Here is a 20,016-nt window from a genome sequence, read left to right as displayed (position 1 = left end):
AACTGTAAATTTGAAGCTGTACATATGGTGCTGAAATTGCCTTCAACAGGGATTTGTAAGCTTTGTATAAAAACCGTCAAACAGCCATAAATAATTGGGCATTAAAATAATAATCACGGTAAGCTCTTGAGCCCCACAGCAAGGAAATGTAACAGATGGGCGAAATTACCTGCTTTAATTGTCTTTTTTGGATTAGCTCTTGAGAAATTTGAATCAATCAATTTTTGTGTGATGGGCACTTTGTATGTATGACAAACACACAGTAAACACAGGACTTTTATATGGAATTACCAGTTCATAGATAAAAATAAATTAAAATTGAGTAGATAAATAAATAGCATTTTCCTCATCGACAACAACTACGTAAATCTACATTATATTAAAAACTTGCGTAGGGCATGCGTCGTAACTTTTGGTTACTCTTTTGTGTCAAATTTTCCCTTTGTAAATCATTGGAGGGAAGTTTCAACTTTGGCAGGAGCATAATGGGCGGCTGCCCGTTTTACACCCGCGAAGTTGAAAGTTCAACATTTTCGATTCAATTTTTTATGTCAATGGTCATGATATAGTTGTATACTTTGGCCACTAGTTGGCAATGTGAAGCCGTTTCTATAGTCACTCTCTCAACTTTGTCCACCATTTTATTTCCAACTGATCTTTCAAGTCATGTAAGTTCTCAGGTAAATTCAGTTAGCATTTACATTTTTATTGTAACCCTCTGTATAACCACCAAATACATTTCCTGCTGCTTTTCTGATTTTATGTAGAGCCACTTTGAATTCTTAAAACCGACTGCTGTAATTAGTTAACTTTGCCTTTTTGTAAGGCCACTTTAAATTCTTGAAAACATTTGTCTATTTACTTAATTTTGCCAATAAAAGGACACTTAACTATTTAATTAATTTTGCTATGTGAGGCCGCTTTTAATTTAGCAGTTATTAAATTAATTTCAACAATTGCTACTGGCAACTTTCTTTAATTTATTTATTTGGTGGAATTTCTCTAGATTCCGTGTAGGCCACTTTAAATTCATCAATTCTGCATCTTTACTTAATTCAGTTCAGAGTTCCATCTTTATTGAATGAATTCATTAATTGTGTCCCACTTTATTTAATTCATTTCTCCCTGATCCCAGTAAGGATGCTTTTCCTGTTTTACTTCCATTTTTTAAATTTATTTATTGGCCTTTTTGTCCATTTTCTGTAAGCCCGATTTAATTCTGCAAGCCCACATGTTTAATTAATTAATTAATTGTTGAGTTCCGTGCCCCACTTTATTTACTTTAATTCACCAATTCTTTGGAAAGGCCATTTTTAGTTTGTCTGTCCCATCTATTTATTTAATTAAATTTTAGTTTCCAACTGATGTACTTTATTTTATTTACTTCATTTCACTGATTCTCTGGTAAAGCACTTCAATTTGTCAATCCAAAACTATTTAGCTAATTCAAAAACAAACTACTGCGGATGCTGGAAATCTGAAATAAAAACAGAAACTGCTGGAAACACTCAACAGGTCAGGCAGCATCTCCAGGTGGATTCTCTGCTCAGGCCTGAGTTAAAATTACAGTCAGGTCTCAATGTCGTCATCGATGCACATGTAAAGAAGGACCCTGTTGGCTCTGGGTACGTGTCCTTGCTGCCTGCTAGGAGAGCAGGTTAAAATTGCAGATGTTGCAATCATGGCAGCTTTGAGATAGCTAAGAGCTAGGACGATGTTAACTGCCCACAAGCCAGGTTTCTTCTGAGTGAGTAGAGTTAAAATCGCCCCCAAGTTTCAGGTTGATGACCTTTCATCAGAACTGATGGGGTCAATTTTAATTCAGGTGTGGGGAATTGGCGGGTTCCCCGAATTTAGTGATTCCCACGCGATTTAAAATGGATCTGTGAGATTGATGCAATTTTAACTCAATTGGCCAATTGATTTCCAGCGTGTGGGAAGCCTTGGCAATTGAGTATTTCCAGTCAGAAAGTCGCAGAATATGACGTCATCATTGCTGCTGCTTTTAAGGTCCACAGCAAGCCTTGCTTCCACTGCAGGCTCCCAAACTTCACCATTAAGATGGCACAGGAGCCTGCAGGAGCAACAGCCAGCGGGAGGGCCAGATCTGCCCCCAGATTTGATGAGGCTTCACTCCAGGCATTACTGGATGGTGCTAGGGCCCACAGGGAGGTCCTGTTCCCTTCTTCAGGGAGGAAGAGGCCTCCCAGCCATACCAAGGCTGTGTGCCTACAGGTAGCAGGTCAAGTCAACTGCTTGGGGCTCACACGAAGAACGTGGTTGCAGTGCAGGAAAAGATTCCATGACCTTCTTCGCACTGGAAAAGTAAGTGCTGTATGATGTTTCCATCACCCTCAATCTGTTCCCCATTGCCTTTCCTCACCAGCACTCCGCTTTAGCAATCTCTTCCTCCACATCCCGCTTGACACTCACATCCATGCACCCTTACCCATTCCCTCTCTCTCTATGCTCACATTCACAGAACTATTCCACCATGCAGCCCTCACACTCCCTCTCACTCTGATGCTTTGAACACAACTGACAACACACAGGGAGGGCCCTTGGTATTGCAACCTCACTCCATCTTTGTCTCCTTCTAAGTATCTATGCTATGCAATCTCTGCACTCACTCCTTTATTCTCACTCAACCTCCACTTGTCTCCCTCATTGCAGGGAAAGAGAGCTCACAACAGGAGAGAGCGAGCCAGGACAGGAGGAGGGCTGCCCTCATTAGCCCAGCTCACCCCCTGGGAGGAAGGCGTCCTGGAAATTGCTGGGGCTGACCGAGATGTGGACGTTGGGGAAGGACAGACAGGAGCATCCCCACAAGCTGGTGACAGAATAGTTTTCCATCTCTCTCACTGGCATTGCATGAGCCGCTGATAATGATTCTGAAGCTACGTCATATGGACTTATCATCATCTGCAAAATACAATGTGCATGTAACCTTGGCATCACATCTCTAACTTTTTCCTTGACTCCCCCACAGGACCATCGAGAGCCCCCGTCCCCACTGTGCAGGAGGAAGAGCCTGAGCAGCCAGACTCCTCAGAGGAATCTGCAACCTCTGAGGGCACAGCGTCAGCAGAAATAATCGCACCCAGCACCAGCGCAGACACTCACACCTCAGTGGGACCTTCTGGACATAGAGTTGTCACCTGGTGTATCACAGCTCACAAGTGAGCATCAGCAGATTGTGGAGACAGAGACAGCAGTGGAGAGTCCTCGTCGGAGGGCGCAGGACTCTGCCAGCTCGGCTCAGCAGCATGTCGACCCTCTGCCTCTGGGTCCATCCGTAAGATCAGAGGTGATGGAACTCCAGGCACAGATGCAGGAGTCTCTGGCAGGTTTTGTCTCCAGGGTCGCTGCGAGTTTGGAGCGAATGGAGGAGTCCATAGCGAACATCAGCAGAGCCTTTGTAGAGTCAGTGGCGCATGAACGCATCAACACAGAAAGGATGGCTACCTACGTGCAAATGATTGCTGCCTCCATGGTAAGGCTGGCTACCGTAGAGGAGAGGATGGCTACGGTAGAGGAGAGGAGGGCAACGGTAGAGGAGAGGAGCGATACGGCCATGGAGGAGGTTAGTCGCCAGGGTATGGAAAACATGGTGAGTGTTCAGAATAGAATGACATCTCTTAAGGAGCGATGGGCATTTATTGAACAGAGAAACCAGGCCTTCATGGAAGTTCTTCTGAGTAGGACTGCCATTGTAGATATGGGTCCCCATGGCCCCCCTGATGTGCAGCAAGCTGCTCTCAAGCCAATTGCAGGCACTGAGGGGGACCTGACCCATGAGAGGGAGGTTGGTGGCAGACCTCAAGGAAGTTGGGGCTCCTCTCCAAGCGCTCACACTTCCATGCCACTGCAGAGCCCTCAGTCAGAGCCCCGCCGGAGTCCATACCCAACGGAGATAGAGGTCTCAACCCCTGCACAGCCGCAGGAGCAGCAGGCTGCTGGCGAGCCCTCACAGGCTCGCCACCCCAGAGGACGCCCGCCAAAGGTGTCGAGACAGGAGCAGCAGGAAAGTGAGCAAGGGGCCTCCACATCTGCTGAAGCCACAGGGGAACCACTACGTAGGAGCATGCGTAAGAGGAAAATAAATCACAAATACTCACAAGGGTAGTCACTTGGGTGAAATGCTGTGTATTTTGTAAAAATGCCATCAGTTGTTTGTTTTTCATAAAAATTCTGATGGCAACTTCTGCAGTTGTGGCGTGTGTCATTTCGCGAATGGGGCTGGAGGTCCTCTAATGCCAAGAGGGGAAGGAAAAAAAGGCCTCCCATGCTTCTGGTAGGTGCCTCAGTTGAGGAAGCGCTGAATGAGGGTGGCAAGTGGGGTCTCACAGGAGGTCACACTGGAGAAGTGTGTGAGGCTCCAACCTTCCACAGGTGTGGTTAAGCCTGGTAAAATTTGCCCCAGACCTGAGACAACAAAGTCCTGCCACCTGCAAATGATGACTGCTCAAATATCCTCTTTAATGTTGGACCTGTAGCTGATAGTCAGCAAGCCAATAGTGTTCACGCCAGGTTTCACAGGCGTGATCCCCACCAGGCGCGTTTTACGTGGGAAAAGAGTTAAACAGGCAAGGGCCTGTTAAAATGGGATTATAAAGGTCAGTCAGTGCTGTTTAAGGGCCCTAAAGATTTGGGTCAATCAGACACACCTAGGTTAAAATGGCGTGGAGGCGGGAACCAGGCGGGGGGGTCCCGACCCCCAGGTTTTGCAATTTTAACCCTCCGCACGCCTAAAAGCCCGCCTGTCGGCTGCGTTAAAATCGAGCCCGACGAGTTCAGTTGTGATCAGTTTATTAACTGAACAGTTCCGATGAAAGGTCATCAACCTGAAACTTTAACTCTATTTATCTAATTAATTGATTAATATCTGACTGCTGTATTTCAGTTTATTTATTGATATTCTGATAAAGGCACTGTTAATTTGTGATTCTTTCTATTTATTTCATTAATTTATTAATACCTCAGGGCTGCACTTCATTTTTTCCACAAGATTCTCTGGCAAGGCCACTTTCAATTCAAAAAGCTTGACTATTTTAATTATTTATTCACATGTATAATAAGGCTACTCATTTACAGTTTTTGTAGAATAATGGACAACATTCTGAAATTTAATCCCCAAAAGCATTACTAAAAAATCCCACATACCATGTAATGAAAACTGAGGTAGCGATTTTAACTGCCTACCCGCCCGGCAGAAACTGTGCGGGTGGGTAGTTGAAGTTGGCCAGGTTAGTTATCAGCCTTAAGCTGCCCGAATCCTGCCTTCCGCGAGGTTAACACAAGCTTCTGGACAGGGGGGCTAAGGTACCTGCCAAAAGCCGGTGCGGTCCTTCTTTAGATACGCAGATCTGGGTCCAATGACATCAGTGCACTCTGATTGTAATTTTAACTCCAGCCTAAGCGAGGAAGCCACTACAGCTTTCCCACCAGACTGAAACAGGTGAGGATCGGGATGTGAAGAGGCCCTGGAGAGTAAGCTTTTCACTTCTCTTTGTGGGCCAGGAGGAGCGGGATTGCCCGGACAACCCCCTCTTCTCTCCCACGAGATCCTCCCGGAACCCCCTTTTCCTAAACCTACCTGCCAGAGGGCAGCCATGAGCCAGCTGACTTTCCACAGGTCGGTAGCCGCTTCCCGTGAGGAATGGGCCGGTGGCATTTTAATGAAGCCCAGGAGTATAAATAACCCAGGCCTCATTTCTGCAGCAACGAGTGATCACAGACAAGGCTATCTCTGATCGCTTTCTTGTATCCCTCACCACTCAAATCCCCCTCCAACCCCACCTCCTTGTGCGTCCGCCCCCGGAAAATAAACTCTCCCCCAAATCACTTGCAGCATCTGCAGCTGTCAATCTGATCAATCTCTTCCTCAAATCTGCCTTTGATGTCCTTGTCCCCAGTAAAACTCTTACTTACCCAGCCTAGTTATTCCCAATCTTCACTCCCTCAAGTCCAGACTTGAACATACCTGGCGCACAACTAGTTTAGTGATTCATTGCCAGATCCGGCTGGACCACATCAAGCCCCTGCTCTTCTCTGCCAAAACTGTACACTACTCTAGGATCATCCTTCAATGCAAAGATAACCCCCAGCTTCCTTTCTCCACTACCAACCATTTCCTTAAACTCCTCTCCTCTGTCCCCTAAAAGCCTCATCTCCAACAAGTGTGAAGAGCTCATGGATTTTTTTGCCATTAAGATTGAGGCCAGCATTCAGCATTCAGCTGTCTCCGCCGCATTTCTCCCTTCTCCTTGCCCACCAAGCCAAACTTCCCCCACAGTTTCCTCTGCCCTAGCCCTGAACCTATGTCTTTCTCTAATTTCTCTCCTATCTCCCCGCATGCCCTCTCCAAGATCACCTTATCCACGAAACCCACCTCCTGCCTCTCAACCCCATTCCCTCTAAATTACTTACCACCCAACCTTCCTGCCTGGTCCCCATGCTGAGTGATATTGTAAACGGTTCCCTTTCCTCAGGTTCTGTCCCCTCACCCTCCTTTCAAAACTACTAACATTACCCCCTCCTCAAAACACCCACCCTCGATCCCTCTGACCTTGCAAACTACTGCCCTATCTCCAACCTCCCTTTCCTCTCCAATGTTCTTGAACGAGTTGATGTCTCCCAAAACTGTGCCTATTTATCCCGCAACTTACTGTTTGAATCTTTCCAATCAGGTTTCCTACCCAGCCATAGCACTGAAATGACCCTAGCCAAAGCGGTGAAACTACATACATACCCATTTTCCAGGAGAGGTAGGTTTAAAAGCTGTTTCTATTTTTTTTTCTGGTGCAACTTGCTTTATTGGTGGTAAAATCTTATCAGTGCTGTAGGGATTATTATCAAAGTAACCCTTAGGGTAAAGGTTCAATCGAAATGGTCCTCCAAGGAAGTGTTCTTTCTGTAAAAGTACCACATTGTAGTTAGTTTATAGAAATGGAACAGAAGAGTTAATGTTGAGCTACAAAAACAGTACAGGCAGGTTAGAGTTCAGTGAAATAAAAACAGTAAGCACTTTAAAAGCATGAAAGCACTTGAAGAACTTTAAACTGAAATGTAGATTTTGTTATAGGTGGGAAGGGCCTTGAGTCTTGAGGTCGATGGTTGTGGTTTGGTGGTGAGGGTGCGAGGGCGCGGGGAAGGAGGTCATGTCATGACTAGAGAGCACTCACAGAGAGGGAAACAGCAGCGATGAGGTGCGACAGTGATGGGAGGGAGATGGCTGCAGCAAGAGGCTGTAGGAAGGGTGGTGGGGAGGGGCTGGTGGTACTAGGGTATTGGGCCTCAGACCAGGTTTTAAGATCGCCAAGGTGGATGGCACTGTGGACAAAAGTGCCACAGCACCACCTATTTTAGAGGTAAAGCTATAGGTTTCAAGGCTGAGGAAGCAATAGTGTCATGACTTTTCAAACCAAGTTAGGGGGAGTCAACCAGAGGTAAATAAAATGATTAGAAAAGATCTGCCTTAACTACAAGAGTCACAGCTCTGGGCAAAAACAATGGCTGGGAAGTTCGGTAAGGCCCGAAAACGTGGGGGGGAGCACCGCGGGGCGAGATTTGATCCTGCCCGTTTAGAAAGCGCAGGCAGCTCGTTAATTTGGTGCTGCCTGCTAATTTAAATGCTTTTAGTGTACAGCCCAGCGACTATTGCGCTGTTGATGCTCAGCAGGAGGCCTAAGGTTGCGATGCCGTAGAATTTTATTAAAGTAAGACTGTCAGATTTGAAAGCAATCTCGAGCCCTTAAAGGAGAACTGCCTTCTGAAAAATTTTTTAAAATCATTCCAAACTAGGCAGTCTGCCACTCTTAAAGCTGAAATGCCTTCTTTACATAAAAAATGGTAAAAGTGCTTCAGCACTAACATAAATGGTTCAACAGGCCAGGGAAAGGGCACCCAGTGTCTCAGATGCAGCACTCGAGATTTGCGCAGGGGGTCAACACTGGAAGAGAGGTCCTCTAGCCACAGGGGCCAGGAGGCTCTCCAGAAAGAAGAATGTGGGACCAGATCACAGAGGCCTTCACTGCCAGCAGTGTCACCCCCCAGGACCTGGCTCCAGTGCCAAAGAAGTTTCATGACCTCAGACCACTGGTCAAGGTCAGTGAATGCATCTTCAAAAGTTGTCTCCTACCAACTGCACCACTAGCCTCACATACTGCTCAATGCACAACGCCCCCCCCCATCACTCACCTACCAATAATCTCTACCAAAACACAAGCCATACCTTCACATTCCTAGCTTCACCTCACCCCCTTGGAGGAGACAGTGCAGGCCATTCTTGGCAGTGGCCAAGCTGAAAGAATACAAGATGCTGGTATCCTCATACATTATCCTCCTTCTCACATCCCACTTCCCCCTCATCCCACAATCTCTTCTGATGTACAAGGTGCACATGGTGTAAGCATGTGCCTCTTGCTTTACCCCCCTCCCCTCAATACAACCCTACCCTTGTGCCTTCCTCATTTCAAACACCCAAGAAATCCAGCCTGCCCAGTGAACGGGTCAACAAGGAGAGGAGTGAAGAAGAAGAAACACCACTTGATTTCACACTCCCAGCCACCAGCTCCTCAAGGTCATCCTGCAAGACGATCTGCAGTGTCCCCCACTGAATGTCAGCAGCCTTCCACCAGCCATGCTGCAGGCATGGGGTAGCACTGTGTGGCATCATTAGGATAGGCAAAGGCACACGCAAGACAGTCACTAAGGGAATGCACAAGGGTGAGTAGTTGATTTTTTGATGTAATATTGGATGCATATATGGATAAAGTTGGAAAGTTTGCTTTGTGGTGGTTTTTACTTCAGCATTGTGGCCAAGAGTACGCTGTGATGGTCAGTGACAGAGGGAAGGTAAGGTGTGGGACTAATGTTGAATGGGGAATTGGGGTTGTGTTCACTGGTACCGCAGGCAGATGATTCGATCCCGGCCAGAAAGGGGCTGTCTGGGTAGCCTCCTTCCTTCTGCTTCCTCTTCTGCTTCTTCATCTTCTGCTTCCTCCTCTTCCCTCTGCGAGCCGCTTGTCCTCTTTGCTGTCTCTGCTTTATCAACATCTGTGATGTTGCAGCCCAGGGGGGTGACGTGCCTCAATAACTCCAAGACTCGAAGTTAGCAGAATAAAACAAAGGCTTTTATTAGCAAAGAAAAGATGCCAGTGGCTGCACCTAGCTTCACCTGGCGTGCTGCTGTTCTACTGCAGGACAAGCCTGGACTTGTCTTAAGTAGGGCCAGGTATGGGCGGAGCCGACACACAAAGGGGGCGGTGCCCTATACACAATACAAGGTACAAACACCGGAGCAGGCAATACAATATATACAGTTAACTACAGAGTCTGATGAATGACATATTTCATCACATTCACCCCTTCTACAGATTTAGTCTGTCCGGGGGTGTGATAGTCCTCTGTGACCGACGTAACGGTTGCGGTGCCGTGGGTGCCGGCTGGGTGTCCCGGGTGGTCTCCTGGGTCTCTGCCGGGGGCGCCACCGGGGTTGTTGATGGAGTAGGTGGTGGGGGAGTAGGTGGTGGGTGTACCGTTGGCTGGTGTTCTTCCGGGGGTGATGAAAAATTAGTGGGTGGAGTGGGTGGGTAATAGTTGTTGTGGTTGTTGTTGTTGTAGTCGTTGTCGTTGTTGCTGTTGTTACCGGCTGGGGCGAGGTCTTTTATGGACACAGTGTCCTCCCGTCCGTCGGCGTGCCGGACATACGCATATTGTGGGTTGGCGTGGAGCAGGTGCACTGGCTCCACGAGGGGGTCCGTCTTGTGGCCCCTCACATGCTTCCGCAGAAGTACCGGACCTGGGGTGGCGAGCCATGACGGTATGGATACGCCTGAGGTGGATTTCCGGGGAAACACAAACATTAGCTCATGAGGCGTGGCATTAGTGGCGGTACACAATAGTGACCGTATTGAGTGGAGCACATCTGGGAGGACTTCCTGCCAGCGGGAGATAGGGAGGCCCTTGGTCCTTAGAGTTAGGGTGACTGCCCTCCATACTGTCCCGTTCTCTCGCTCCACCTGACCGTTACCCCGGGGGTTGTAGCTGGTGGTACGGCTCGTGGCAATCCCCTTGGACAGCATGTACTGGCGTAGCTCTTCACTCATGAAGGCCGCCCCCCTATCCGTGTGGATATAGCTTGGCATACCGAACAGGCAGAACAGGCTGTTGAGGCATTTAATGACCGTGGCACTGGTCATGTCTGGGCAGGGGAAGGCGAATGGGAAACGGGAGTATTCGTCCACAATGTTCAGGAAGTAAACATTGCGGTCGACGGACGGGAGGGGGCCCTTGAAATCTAAGCTAAGCCGCTCAAAGGGCCGTGTAGCTTTGATTAGGTGGGCTCTATCAGGGCGGTAGAACCGAGGCTTGCACTCCGCGCAAGTGCGGCAGTTCCTGGTCAGAGACCGAACTTCCTCAATCGAGTAGGGTAAGTTGCGGGACTTTATGAAGTGGAACAGCCGTGTGACCCCTGGGTGGCAGAGGTCGTTGTGGAGGGTCTGTAGCCGATCCCCGGTGGCGTTGGCACACATCCCTCGTGAGAGGGCGTCGGGGGATTCGTTAAGGGCCCCCGGCCGGTATATGATGTCGTACTCGAAGGTGGAGAGCTCGATCCGCCACCTAAGAATCTTATCATTTTTAATCTTCCCCCTCTGTTTATTATTGAACATAAACGCTACCGACCGCTGGTCGGTAAGTAGGGTGAAGCTAGGTAGTGCCGCCAGTGGCGCACTGCCTCCACGATGGCTTGGGCCTCCTTTTCCACGGAGGAGTGTCTGATCTCGGGCCCCTGGAGGGTCCTCGAGAAGAAAGCTACGGGCCGCCCTGCCTGGTTGAGGGTGGCCGCCAAGGCAAAGTCAGACACATCACTTTCCACTTGAAAGGGAGTGTTCTCGTCCACTGCCTGTAGCGTGGCCCGCTCAATATCCTGCTTAATGCTTTTGAAGGCAGCATGGGCCTCAGCAGAGAGCGGGAAAGAGGATGCTTTCAAGAGGGGACGGGCTTTATCGGAGTAGTTAGGGACCCATTGGGCATAATACGAGAATAACCCCAGGCACCTTTTCAGGGCTTTGGGAGTGTTGGGCAGGGGCAGCTCCCGTAGGGGGCGCAATCGGTCGGGGTCTGGTCCGATTTCCCCATTCTCCACCACGCTGCTTAGTATGCAAAGGCGCGTGGTGTTGAAAATGCACTTGTCCTCGTTGTAGGTGAGGTTGAGTTTTTGTGCGGTTTACAGAAACCTCGCGAGGTTTGAGTCGTGGTCCTGTTGGTTGTGGCCGCAGATGGTGACGTTGTCGAGATAGGGGAAGGTTGCCTGCAAGTGGTGGTCATCGACCATGCGGTCCATCTCCCTCTGAAAGACCGAGACCCCATTCGTCACCCCAAAGGGGACTCTGAGGAACTGGTAGAGGCGTCCGTTTGCCTCGAAGGCGGTGTACGAACGGTCCTCTGGTCTGATAGGGAGCTGGTGGTACGCTGACTTGAGGTCGATAGTGGAGAACACCCGGTATTGGGCGATTTGGTTCACCATCTCGGATATGCGGGGTAGCGGGTAGGCGTCTAGTTGGGTATAGATGTTGACTGTTTGACTATAGTCAATCACCATCCGCTTCTTCTCGCTACCCCTCACCACCACCACTTGGGCGCGCCACGGGCTGTTGCTGCGTTCAATAATGCGCTCCTTCAGGAGCCCGTCTACCTCGGTCGCGATAAACCGCCTGTCCTCCCAGCTGTACCTCCTGCTTTTGGTCGCTATTGGCCGGCAGTTAGGGGTAAGGTTCGCGAATAGCGAAGGCGGCTTTACCTTCAGGGTAGCCAGACCGCACACTGTGAGGGGCGGCTGGGTCCCACCGAAATTGAGCGTGATGCTTTGGTGGTGGCACTGAAAATCCAGGCCCAAGATCACGCTCACACATAAGTCTTTCATAATTAACAGTTTAAAATTATTATATACAGTGTCTTTAATGGACAATCGTACCACGCAGTAACCCGCAATAGTCGATATCTGGGTTTTGTCGGCCATAGAGATCCTGCCCTGAGTAGGGACTATAGTTAGAGAGAGTCGTTGTACCAGATCAGGGTGAATGAAGCTCTCTGTGCTCCCGCTGTCAATTAAACATTTAACCTTGCACCCGTTTACCTCAATGTCCACCATCGATTTGGATAGTGGGTGCGGTCTGGACTGGTCCACTGTGATCGATGCCACTGTAGGGCCCTGATCGGGACAAGATGGTGGGCCACACGAGGCCGGGTAAGATGGCGTCCCCACTGTCTGCTCGCGAGATGGCGGACCCCACGAGGTCGGACAAGATGGCGTCCAAGATGGCCGCTCCCACGGCGTGCACGCGGCGGTGGCGGTTTTGCCTGCGGGGTTCCCTCTGCACACCTTCCCAAAGTGCTCCTTCTTACCGCACTTAAAGCAGGTGGTGCCTTTCGCCGGGCACAGGTTCCTGGTGTGCTTCGGCTGCCCGCAGAAGTAGCATTTGGGGCCCCGATGCGTCGCGGCGGTCGTAGGGCTTCTGGGGGGAGAGCAGGGCCCCGACGGTGTTGGGCTACCGGGCTGGGAAACAGAGGCGGCGTGGGCCGCGCGACCTGCCGAGTAGGAGTCAGAGTTCTTCTGAGCCACATCCAACGATCGCGCTGTGTCCACAGCCTGTGTCAGATCTAGGCCCGTTTTCTCTAGCAGTCTCTGCCAGATATAATTAGAGCTAAGGCCTGCGATAAAGGCATCCCGAATCAGCTCGTCTGTGTATACCGTGGCTTTCACGTCTTTGCATTTGCAGTCTTTGCCAAGCACTTTTAGGGTGACTAGAAAGTCCTCTAGCGACTCTCCGGGTCGCTGTGTGCAGGTAGCAAGCAGGTGCCTGGCGTACACTTCGTTGGTAGGCCGCTGATAGTGGGCCGTTAGGATGTTGCAGGCATCCAGGTAGCTGGTGGCGTCTTGTATGAGTGGAAAAACCCGGTGGCTTACCCGATTCTGTAGGATCCCGAGTTTCACATCTCCGGTGGCTGTAGAGGCTGTGACGGCTTCGGAGTTGGCCATAAAGAATTCCAAGCACTGGAACCAGTGTCCAAACCGTGCCGATGCATCCGAAGCATTCGGGTCCAAATCCAAGCGTTCCGGTTTCAAAAGTTGATCCATCGTTAAAAGTTTGCTAATAAAAGTGACGTGCCTCAGTAACTCCAAGACTCGAAGTTAGCAGAATAAAACAAAGGCTTTTATTAGCAAAGAAAAGATGCCGGTGGCTGCACCTAGCTTCACCTGGCGTGCTGCTGTTCTACTGCAGGACAAGCCTGGACTTGTCTTAAGTAGGGCCAGGTATGGGCGGAGCCGACACACAAAGGGGGCGGTGCCCTATACACAATACAAGGTACAAACACCGGAGCAGGCAATACAATATATACAGTTAACTACAGAGTCTGATGAATGACATATTTCATCACAGGGGGACCACAACTAGAGCCCCCAGGACTGTGTGCAAGTGGCCTTCCTTTAACATCCAAAGCCTTGCAAGCAATGTTCTCTTTAAGCTGCGCGGCTGCACAGCACTCTGCAGCTCCCACGCAGCCGGCTCACCAGCTTCTAAATAGGAAAAACTGCGCATGCGCAGCCCCCCAAAAAATTAAAGGGTACATTGCTTGCAAGCATCCAGCAGCACTCCCTGCACTTTTAACAACTTTTTTAATGTATTGCACCCAGCCATTACTTCAATAAATTGTAAAAAAAAGTCCAAAAGCTGAAATCGAAATTTACCTGAAAGATGTGTGTGTCCCTTTAAAAAGCACTGACAGCATTTCTATAGAACTGCTGCATGCACGTTCTTCCGTGTGTGTTTAGGAGAGGGTGGTATGGAGAGTGGCGACGTACAAAATCACAGTTGTGTGTCAATTCAGGTATCGCACGCCGATTAGCATCACAGCCTGTGTATTTACACAGGAGAGGCGAGCGCAGGCAACAGCAGCGCTGCCGACCTCTCCAAAATGGTGGCCGCCATGTTCCACACCAGAAGCGGGCGCCATTTTCTCGAAAACCCCCGAATTTCACGGCCATAATTTTACCATTTTTGGGCACGCCCAAATGACCATACAGGAGAACCTACAAATGGAAAAAGAAACAATTTCTTTACGAAAAAATGAAGTACTTGAATGACTCAAATAACTTTTTGAAAACAAGGGTTTTGTCTGCCATTTTTCCAGAAATTGAAATTTCAAACAAAATGCAGATATTGGGCCACCGGCCTCATTATAACAGAGCCAATGCAGCATCAAACCCCACCGACAATATCGCGCAATATCGGGCCTCTGCTAGCGGCGGTCTGATAACTGGGTCCAGGGTTGTATTTGGGGATCGGAGCTAGGGGTCGGGATCAGGGTTGGGTCGAGCTGGGGATCGGGACTCCAGGAATCGCGGGGGCTGGGGATCATGGGGGTGAATTAGAGGTCAGGAGAGGAGGCCGGGGATGAGGGTCAGGAGCAGTGGCGACCGGTGGGGGAGGGGGTTTTAAATGTAGGGTCGGAAGGAGCACTCGCACTCCTCCAGGCTCCATATTCAGGTGATCCCAAGGTCTGCTTTCCCTTGCGACCTGAATCAGGGCAAACCAATCTTGCAGAGGGGTCCTCAATTGGAGCATTAGGTCCCGTATTTGAATATTGCAAAGGGTCTAACACCTGCTTCAAGTGTGAGTAAAGGACGCGTATTATTTTCCTTTCCGAATATGGCGGGCAGCTAATTTTTGGCCAGAAATGTTTGTGTGCTTCCTGCCTACCATATCAGGGGCTTAGTAGACCAGTTAGTGCCTGAAAAACGGGAGCTGCACGGTCGAATTTATAGGCCCATGTCTAAGCCAGAGAGCTATTAAGGCCTTTAACTAAAAACTTTAATATAGGCATTAAAAGACACAAAAGACAACTCAATTGGTAAATTTAACCATGTTGTTTGTAATATGTACTTTGTGATACTTTAATTTTGTTTGAAACCTCATTTTGGATGTTACAAATTTCAATAAGTGGAAAAAATGGAAGACAAAACTTTTTTTTCCAAAAACCTTTTTGAGTCATTCATTTTTTTTCTTAAAGAAATAGTTTTTTTTCATTTGCAGGTTCTGCTGTATGGTCATTCAAGACTGGTTGTTTTCAAAAGTCTTTAGTAATTTCTTACTATGAGTTTCCTAGCCATTTTCCTTGCTATTGGTTTTTCCAGTCCTTACCTCTTCAGTTGTGATTTTGCTGCTGTTTTACTACCAGCCAATCCACAAAGTGTTATGGTGAAAGTGTGAGGGCAGAAGTGTGATGACAGGAAATAACTGTGACAGACAGGTCGTGTGCACTATATGCAAGACTTCATATATTATAGATAGATATAAGTTCCTATCTTTTAGGGATGATGACTGTTTTTAGTCCAGGTTATACCTAATTTGGGGTCAACACAGTTAAGGTTCAAAGAGGTCATTAATGTTGAGCTCAGGCAGCTTGACTCAGCTGCAATCAAACCAAAGCGTGAGGATTTTAATCCAAGACAGAACCACCGCTAATTCAAAGTTATCACTATAGCAGTGCCAAAAATTAAAAGAGCCAAGTTACCTTGGCTCAGGTGCCCGAAAGTCATCTTTCCAACTTTACCACTCTGGCTGTGGAACAGCCCCAATGTCAGGGAAATTGCTACAGATCACTAATGAGATGATTACAGTTGCCAGCCTGTATGGACAGGTTGAGAGCTCAATCAACCTGCAACCAGTACAAAATAGCACCTCTGACAGCAAGCATCCCTGGCAGAGGCCATTTGTGTTTGTTGCAAGTGCATTGCTTCCTGAGCCTGGAAATGAAACCACAATGTGGAGTTTCCTGCAACCAGAAGACTGAACACCCTCTCATTTATGCTATAGTACAGCCTCGAAAGGGAGAGCTGCCCCCAAAGGCATTACTCTGCCCTAACCAATCACTCTTACTCTGCTCTACCTCAAACTAATCTCAGAAAGCATGCCATAGCCTCCAGCTGAGAGCTGCATTAGTGTAAAGTTTTCCAAATCTCACACCATTCTGTGCAAAGCCAACCATTAAAAACTGAGTTGAGACTGGCAAATGCATTGCAGTTAGGACACTGAGATTTTCCTCCCATCAGTCGATGGCGCCCAACAATGTGCTCATTCACTGTGTCAACTAGTGCCCAATTTATGTTATTTCAAAAAGGAAACATGTCCGTGAGTGGCAAAAGATCCTGAAAAGTATGCAAAGGTTAGTTAATGTTATTAACTATATTTTATTCCCAATTAATTTTGTTGTAAAACCATGCATTTATCTGTGTGGACATGTGTGCTTCTGTTCACTTGCTAAAGGAGTATTTACCTTGTACAAAAGGAAAAGGAGGTGGAGTAGAATTGCTGGTTAAAGAGGAGATTAACACAATAGTAAGGAAGGGTATTAGCTCTGATGATGTGGAATCTGTATGGGCAGAGCTGAGAAATACCATGGGGCAGAAAACGTTAGTGGGAGTTGTATACAGACCCCCAAACAGTAATGCTGAGGTTGGGGATGGCATTAAATGGGAAATTAGAGACGCGTGCAACAAGGGCACAGCAGTTATCATGGGTGACTTTAATCTATATATAGATTGGGCTAACCAAATTAGTAACAATACTGTGGAGGAGGAATTCCTAGAGTGAATACAGGATGGTTTCCTGGACCAGTATGTCGAGGAACCAACTAGAGATCAGGCCATCTTAGACTGGGTATTATGTAATGAGAAAGGATTAATTGGCAATCTTGTTGTGTGAGGCCCCTTGGGTCGGAGCGATCATAATATGATAGAATTCTTCATTAAGGTGGAGAGTGAAGTAGTTGACTCAGAGACTAGGGTCCAGAATTTAAATAAAGGAAACTACGATGGTATGAGGCACGAGTTGGCTAGGATGGATTGGGGAACGTTACTTAAAGGGTTGACGGTGGATAGACAATGGCAAACATTTAAAGATCGCATGGATGAACTACAGAATTTTTTCATCTCTGTTTGGCATAAAAATAAAACAAAGAAGGTTTACTCAACCATGGCTAACAAGGGAAATTAGGGATAGCATAAGATGCAAGGAGAGGACATACAATTTGGCCAGAAAAAGCAGCAAACCTGAGGATTGGGAGCAGTTTAGGATTCAGCAAAGGAGGACAAAGGGATTAATTAAGAGGGGGAAAATAGAGTATGAGAATAAGCTTGCAAGTACATAAAAACTGACTGTAAAAGCTTCTATAGATATGTGAAGAGAAAAAGATTGGTGAAGTCAAACGTAGGTCCCTTGCAGTCAGAATCACTGGAATTTATAATGGGGAACAAAGAAATGGCAGACCAATTAAATACATATTTTGGTTCTGTCTTCACAAAGGAGGACACAAATAACCTCCCAGAGATGGGGAACATAGGGTCTAATGAGAGGGAGGAATTGAATGAAATCAGTATTTGTAGGGAAATGGTGTTAGGGAAACTGACGGGATTGAAGGCCGATAAATCCCCAGGGCCTGATAATCTACATCCTAGGGTACTTAAGGAAGTGGCCCTAGAAATAGTAGATGCATTGCTGGTCATCTTCCAAAATTCTATAGACTCTGGAACAGTTCCCATGGATTGGAGAATAGCCAATGTAACCCCACTATTTAAAAAAGGTGGTAGAGAGAAAACGGGGAATTATAGACCAGTAAGCCTGACATCTGTAGTGGGGAAAATTCTAGAGTCCATTATAAAAGATGTAATAGCAGAGCACTTGGAAAACAGTGACAGGGTCAGACAAAGTCAACATGGATTTACAAAAGGTAAATCATGCTTGACTAATCTACTGGAATTTTTTGAGGATGTAACTGGTAGAATAGATAAGGGAGAACCAGTGGATGTGGTGTATTTGGACTTTCAGAAGGCTTTCGATAAGGTCCCGCATAAGAGATTAGCGTGCAAAGTTAAAGCACATGGGATTGGGGGTAAGGTACTGTCTTGGATAGAGAACTGGTTGGCAGACAGGAAGCAAAGAGTTGGAATAAACAGGTCTTTTTCCGAGTGGCAGGCAGTGACTAGTGGGGTACCACAGGGATCGGTGCTAGAACCCCAGCTATTCACAATATATATAAATGATGATCTAGACGAGGGAACCAGATGTAATATCTCCAAGTTTGCAGATGACACAAAGCTGGGTGAGCGTGTGTGCTGTGAGGAGGATGCAGAGAAACTCCAGTATGATTTGGACAGGTTGGGTGATTGGGCAGATGCATGGCAAATGTAGTATAATGTGGATAAATGCAAGGTTATTCACTTCGGTGGCAAAAACAGGAAGACAGATGAACGGCAATTAGGAAAAGGGGAAGTGCAATGAGACCTGAGTGTCGTTGTGCACCAGTCGCTGAAGGTAAGCATGCAGGTGCAGCAGGCAGTTAAGAAGGCAAATGGTATGTTGGCCTTCATAGCGAGAGGATTTGAGTACAGGAGCAAGGATGTCTTGCTGCGGTTGTACAGGGCCTTGGTGAGACCACACCTTGAGTATTGTGTGCAGTTTTGGTCGCCTTATCTGAGGAAGGATGCTCTTGCCATGGAGGGAGTGCAGCGAAGATTCACCAGACTGATACCTGGGATGGCAGGAATGACGTATGAGGAGAGATTGGGTCGATTAGGCTTATATTCGCTAGAGTTTAGAAGAATGAGAGGGGATCTCATTGAAACTTATAAAATTCTAACAGGACTAGACAGACTAGATGCAGGAAAGATGTTCCTGATGGCGGGGGAGTCCAGAACCAGGGGTCACAGTCTAAGGATAAGGGGTAAGCCATTTAGGACTGAGATGAGGAGGAATTTCTTCACCCAGAGAGTGGTGAACCTGTGGAATTCTCTACCACACAAGGCAGTTGAGGCCAATTCATTAAATATATTTAAGAAGGAGTTAGATATATTTCTTAAGGCTAAAGGGATCAAGGGATATGGGAAGAAAGCAGGGACAGGGTACTGAATTTAGATGATCAGCCATGATCTCATTAAATGGCGGAACATGCTCGAGGGGCCGAATGGCCTACTCCTGCTCCTATCTTCTATGTTTCTATGAGCCTGCTGAGTAATAGCTCCCTGTTTTGTCATAGGTAGATTGTGCGCATATCACATCTGCAGTGGGAGCTAGCATTAAGCCTGATTTGCCTGAACTATATCCCAATGATGAGCCAGCACCTCACCATTGATCAGAGATGTGGAAGGCAGGCAACCAGCTCTGGAAATAATCCAGTATCAATATTAGAGGTTATGCTAAGGCTTTACATCGCACTGGTTGGATCATACCTGGAATGCTGTGTTCAATTCTGGTCACCATGCCACAAAAAGGACCAAGATATGTTAGAGAAGTGAAAGGGGGTGGGTATAAATGTCTGTGGTGCTACCATCCACTCCAGGCAGTGCTGCATTGTATTACATCCTTTTCAGATATTGGCACTGAAGATGGCATTGGATTTCTTTGTGACCATCTGTCTCAAGCCTGCCAAAATAGTCCTCAGTGTTTCCAAGTTACTGTGATGCTTATCCAGCATTCTTATTCCTATTGCAGTGTCAGTGCCACAATCTAAAGGTGGGCAGAAGCCCCGGTCTGCCTCAGTCCTGATGGAAAAATGGCACTGTCAGAATTTCGGTACCAAAGACTTTGCAGTTGGATGCCTGATTGGGAACGCTAGAGCACTAAAGAGACAAGTTTTGATAGACTAAGTGGCCTTTTATTGTCCTTGGCTGTAGCACTATGCAGAAACACTTCAGTTACTGTTGCAGTCGACCATACCTTTGTATCTTTTATCGTATACGCATCTGGAGAGTGAGCATATGTCGATCCGATGGTAAGGTTAGTGTACCTGTGAAAATATTTCAAAACATTACAGCCTGCTTCAGTCAATCATACCTTATGTTCTGTTATTCCATAAGGATCTAAAGACTGAGGCCTAGAAATTGGGTGGTTTATCGCCACCCGTTACTACCATAATCGGGTGAAGAAATGGCAGCCACCGCTCTTCCGACAACTG

At 47.5% G+C, this 20,016-nt stretch overlaps 1 protein-coding gene across 1 annotated transcript in view; it reads right to left on the bottom strand.

Annotated features, from left to right (window-relative positions):
- cfap96 (cilia and flagella associated protein 96) overlaps nt 1-20,016 on the bottom strand; it is an 83,233-nt gene that overhangs the window by 11,440 nt on the left and 51,777 nt on the right. The window contains exons 5-6 of the mRNA XM_085981418.1: nt 19,779-19,848; nt 6,752-6,913 (exon numbers count right to left, since the gene is read on the bottom strand). Coding sequence (XP_085837544.1) covers nt 6,752-6,913; nt 19,779-19,848 — 232 coding nt within the window. The remainder of the gene's footprint in view (nt 1-6,751; nt 6,914-19,778; nt 19,849-20,016) is intronic.

This window comes from Somniosus microcephalus, chromosome 1, assembly GCF_052327205.1.
Source record: "Somniosus microcephalus isolate GS21.2 chromosome 1, FLI_Smic_1.0, whole genome shotgun sequence".
Taxonomy (NCBI): Eukaryota; Metazoa; Chordata; class Chondrichthyes; order Squaliformes; family Somniosidae; genus Somniosus; species Somniosus microcephalus.
Note: the sequence above shows the minus strand (reverse complement) of the source record. Positions and strands in the feature narration are given on the sequence as shown.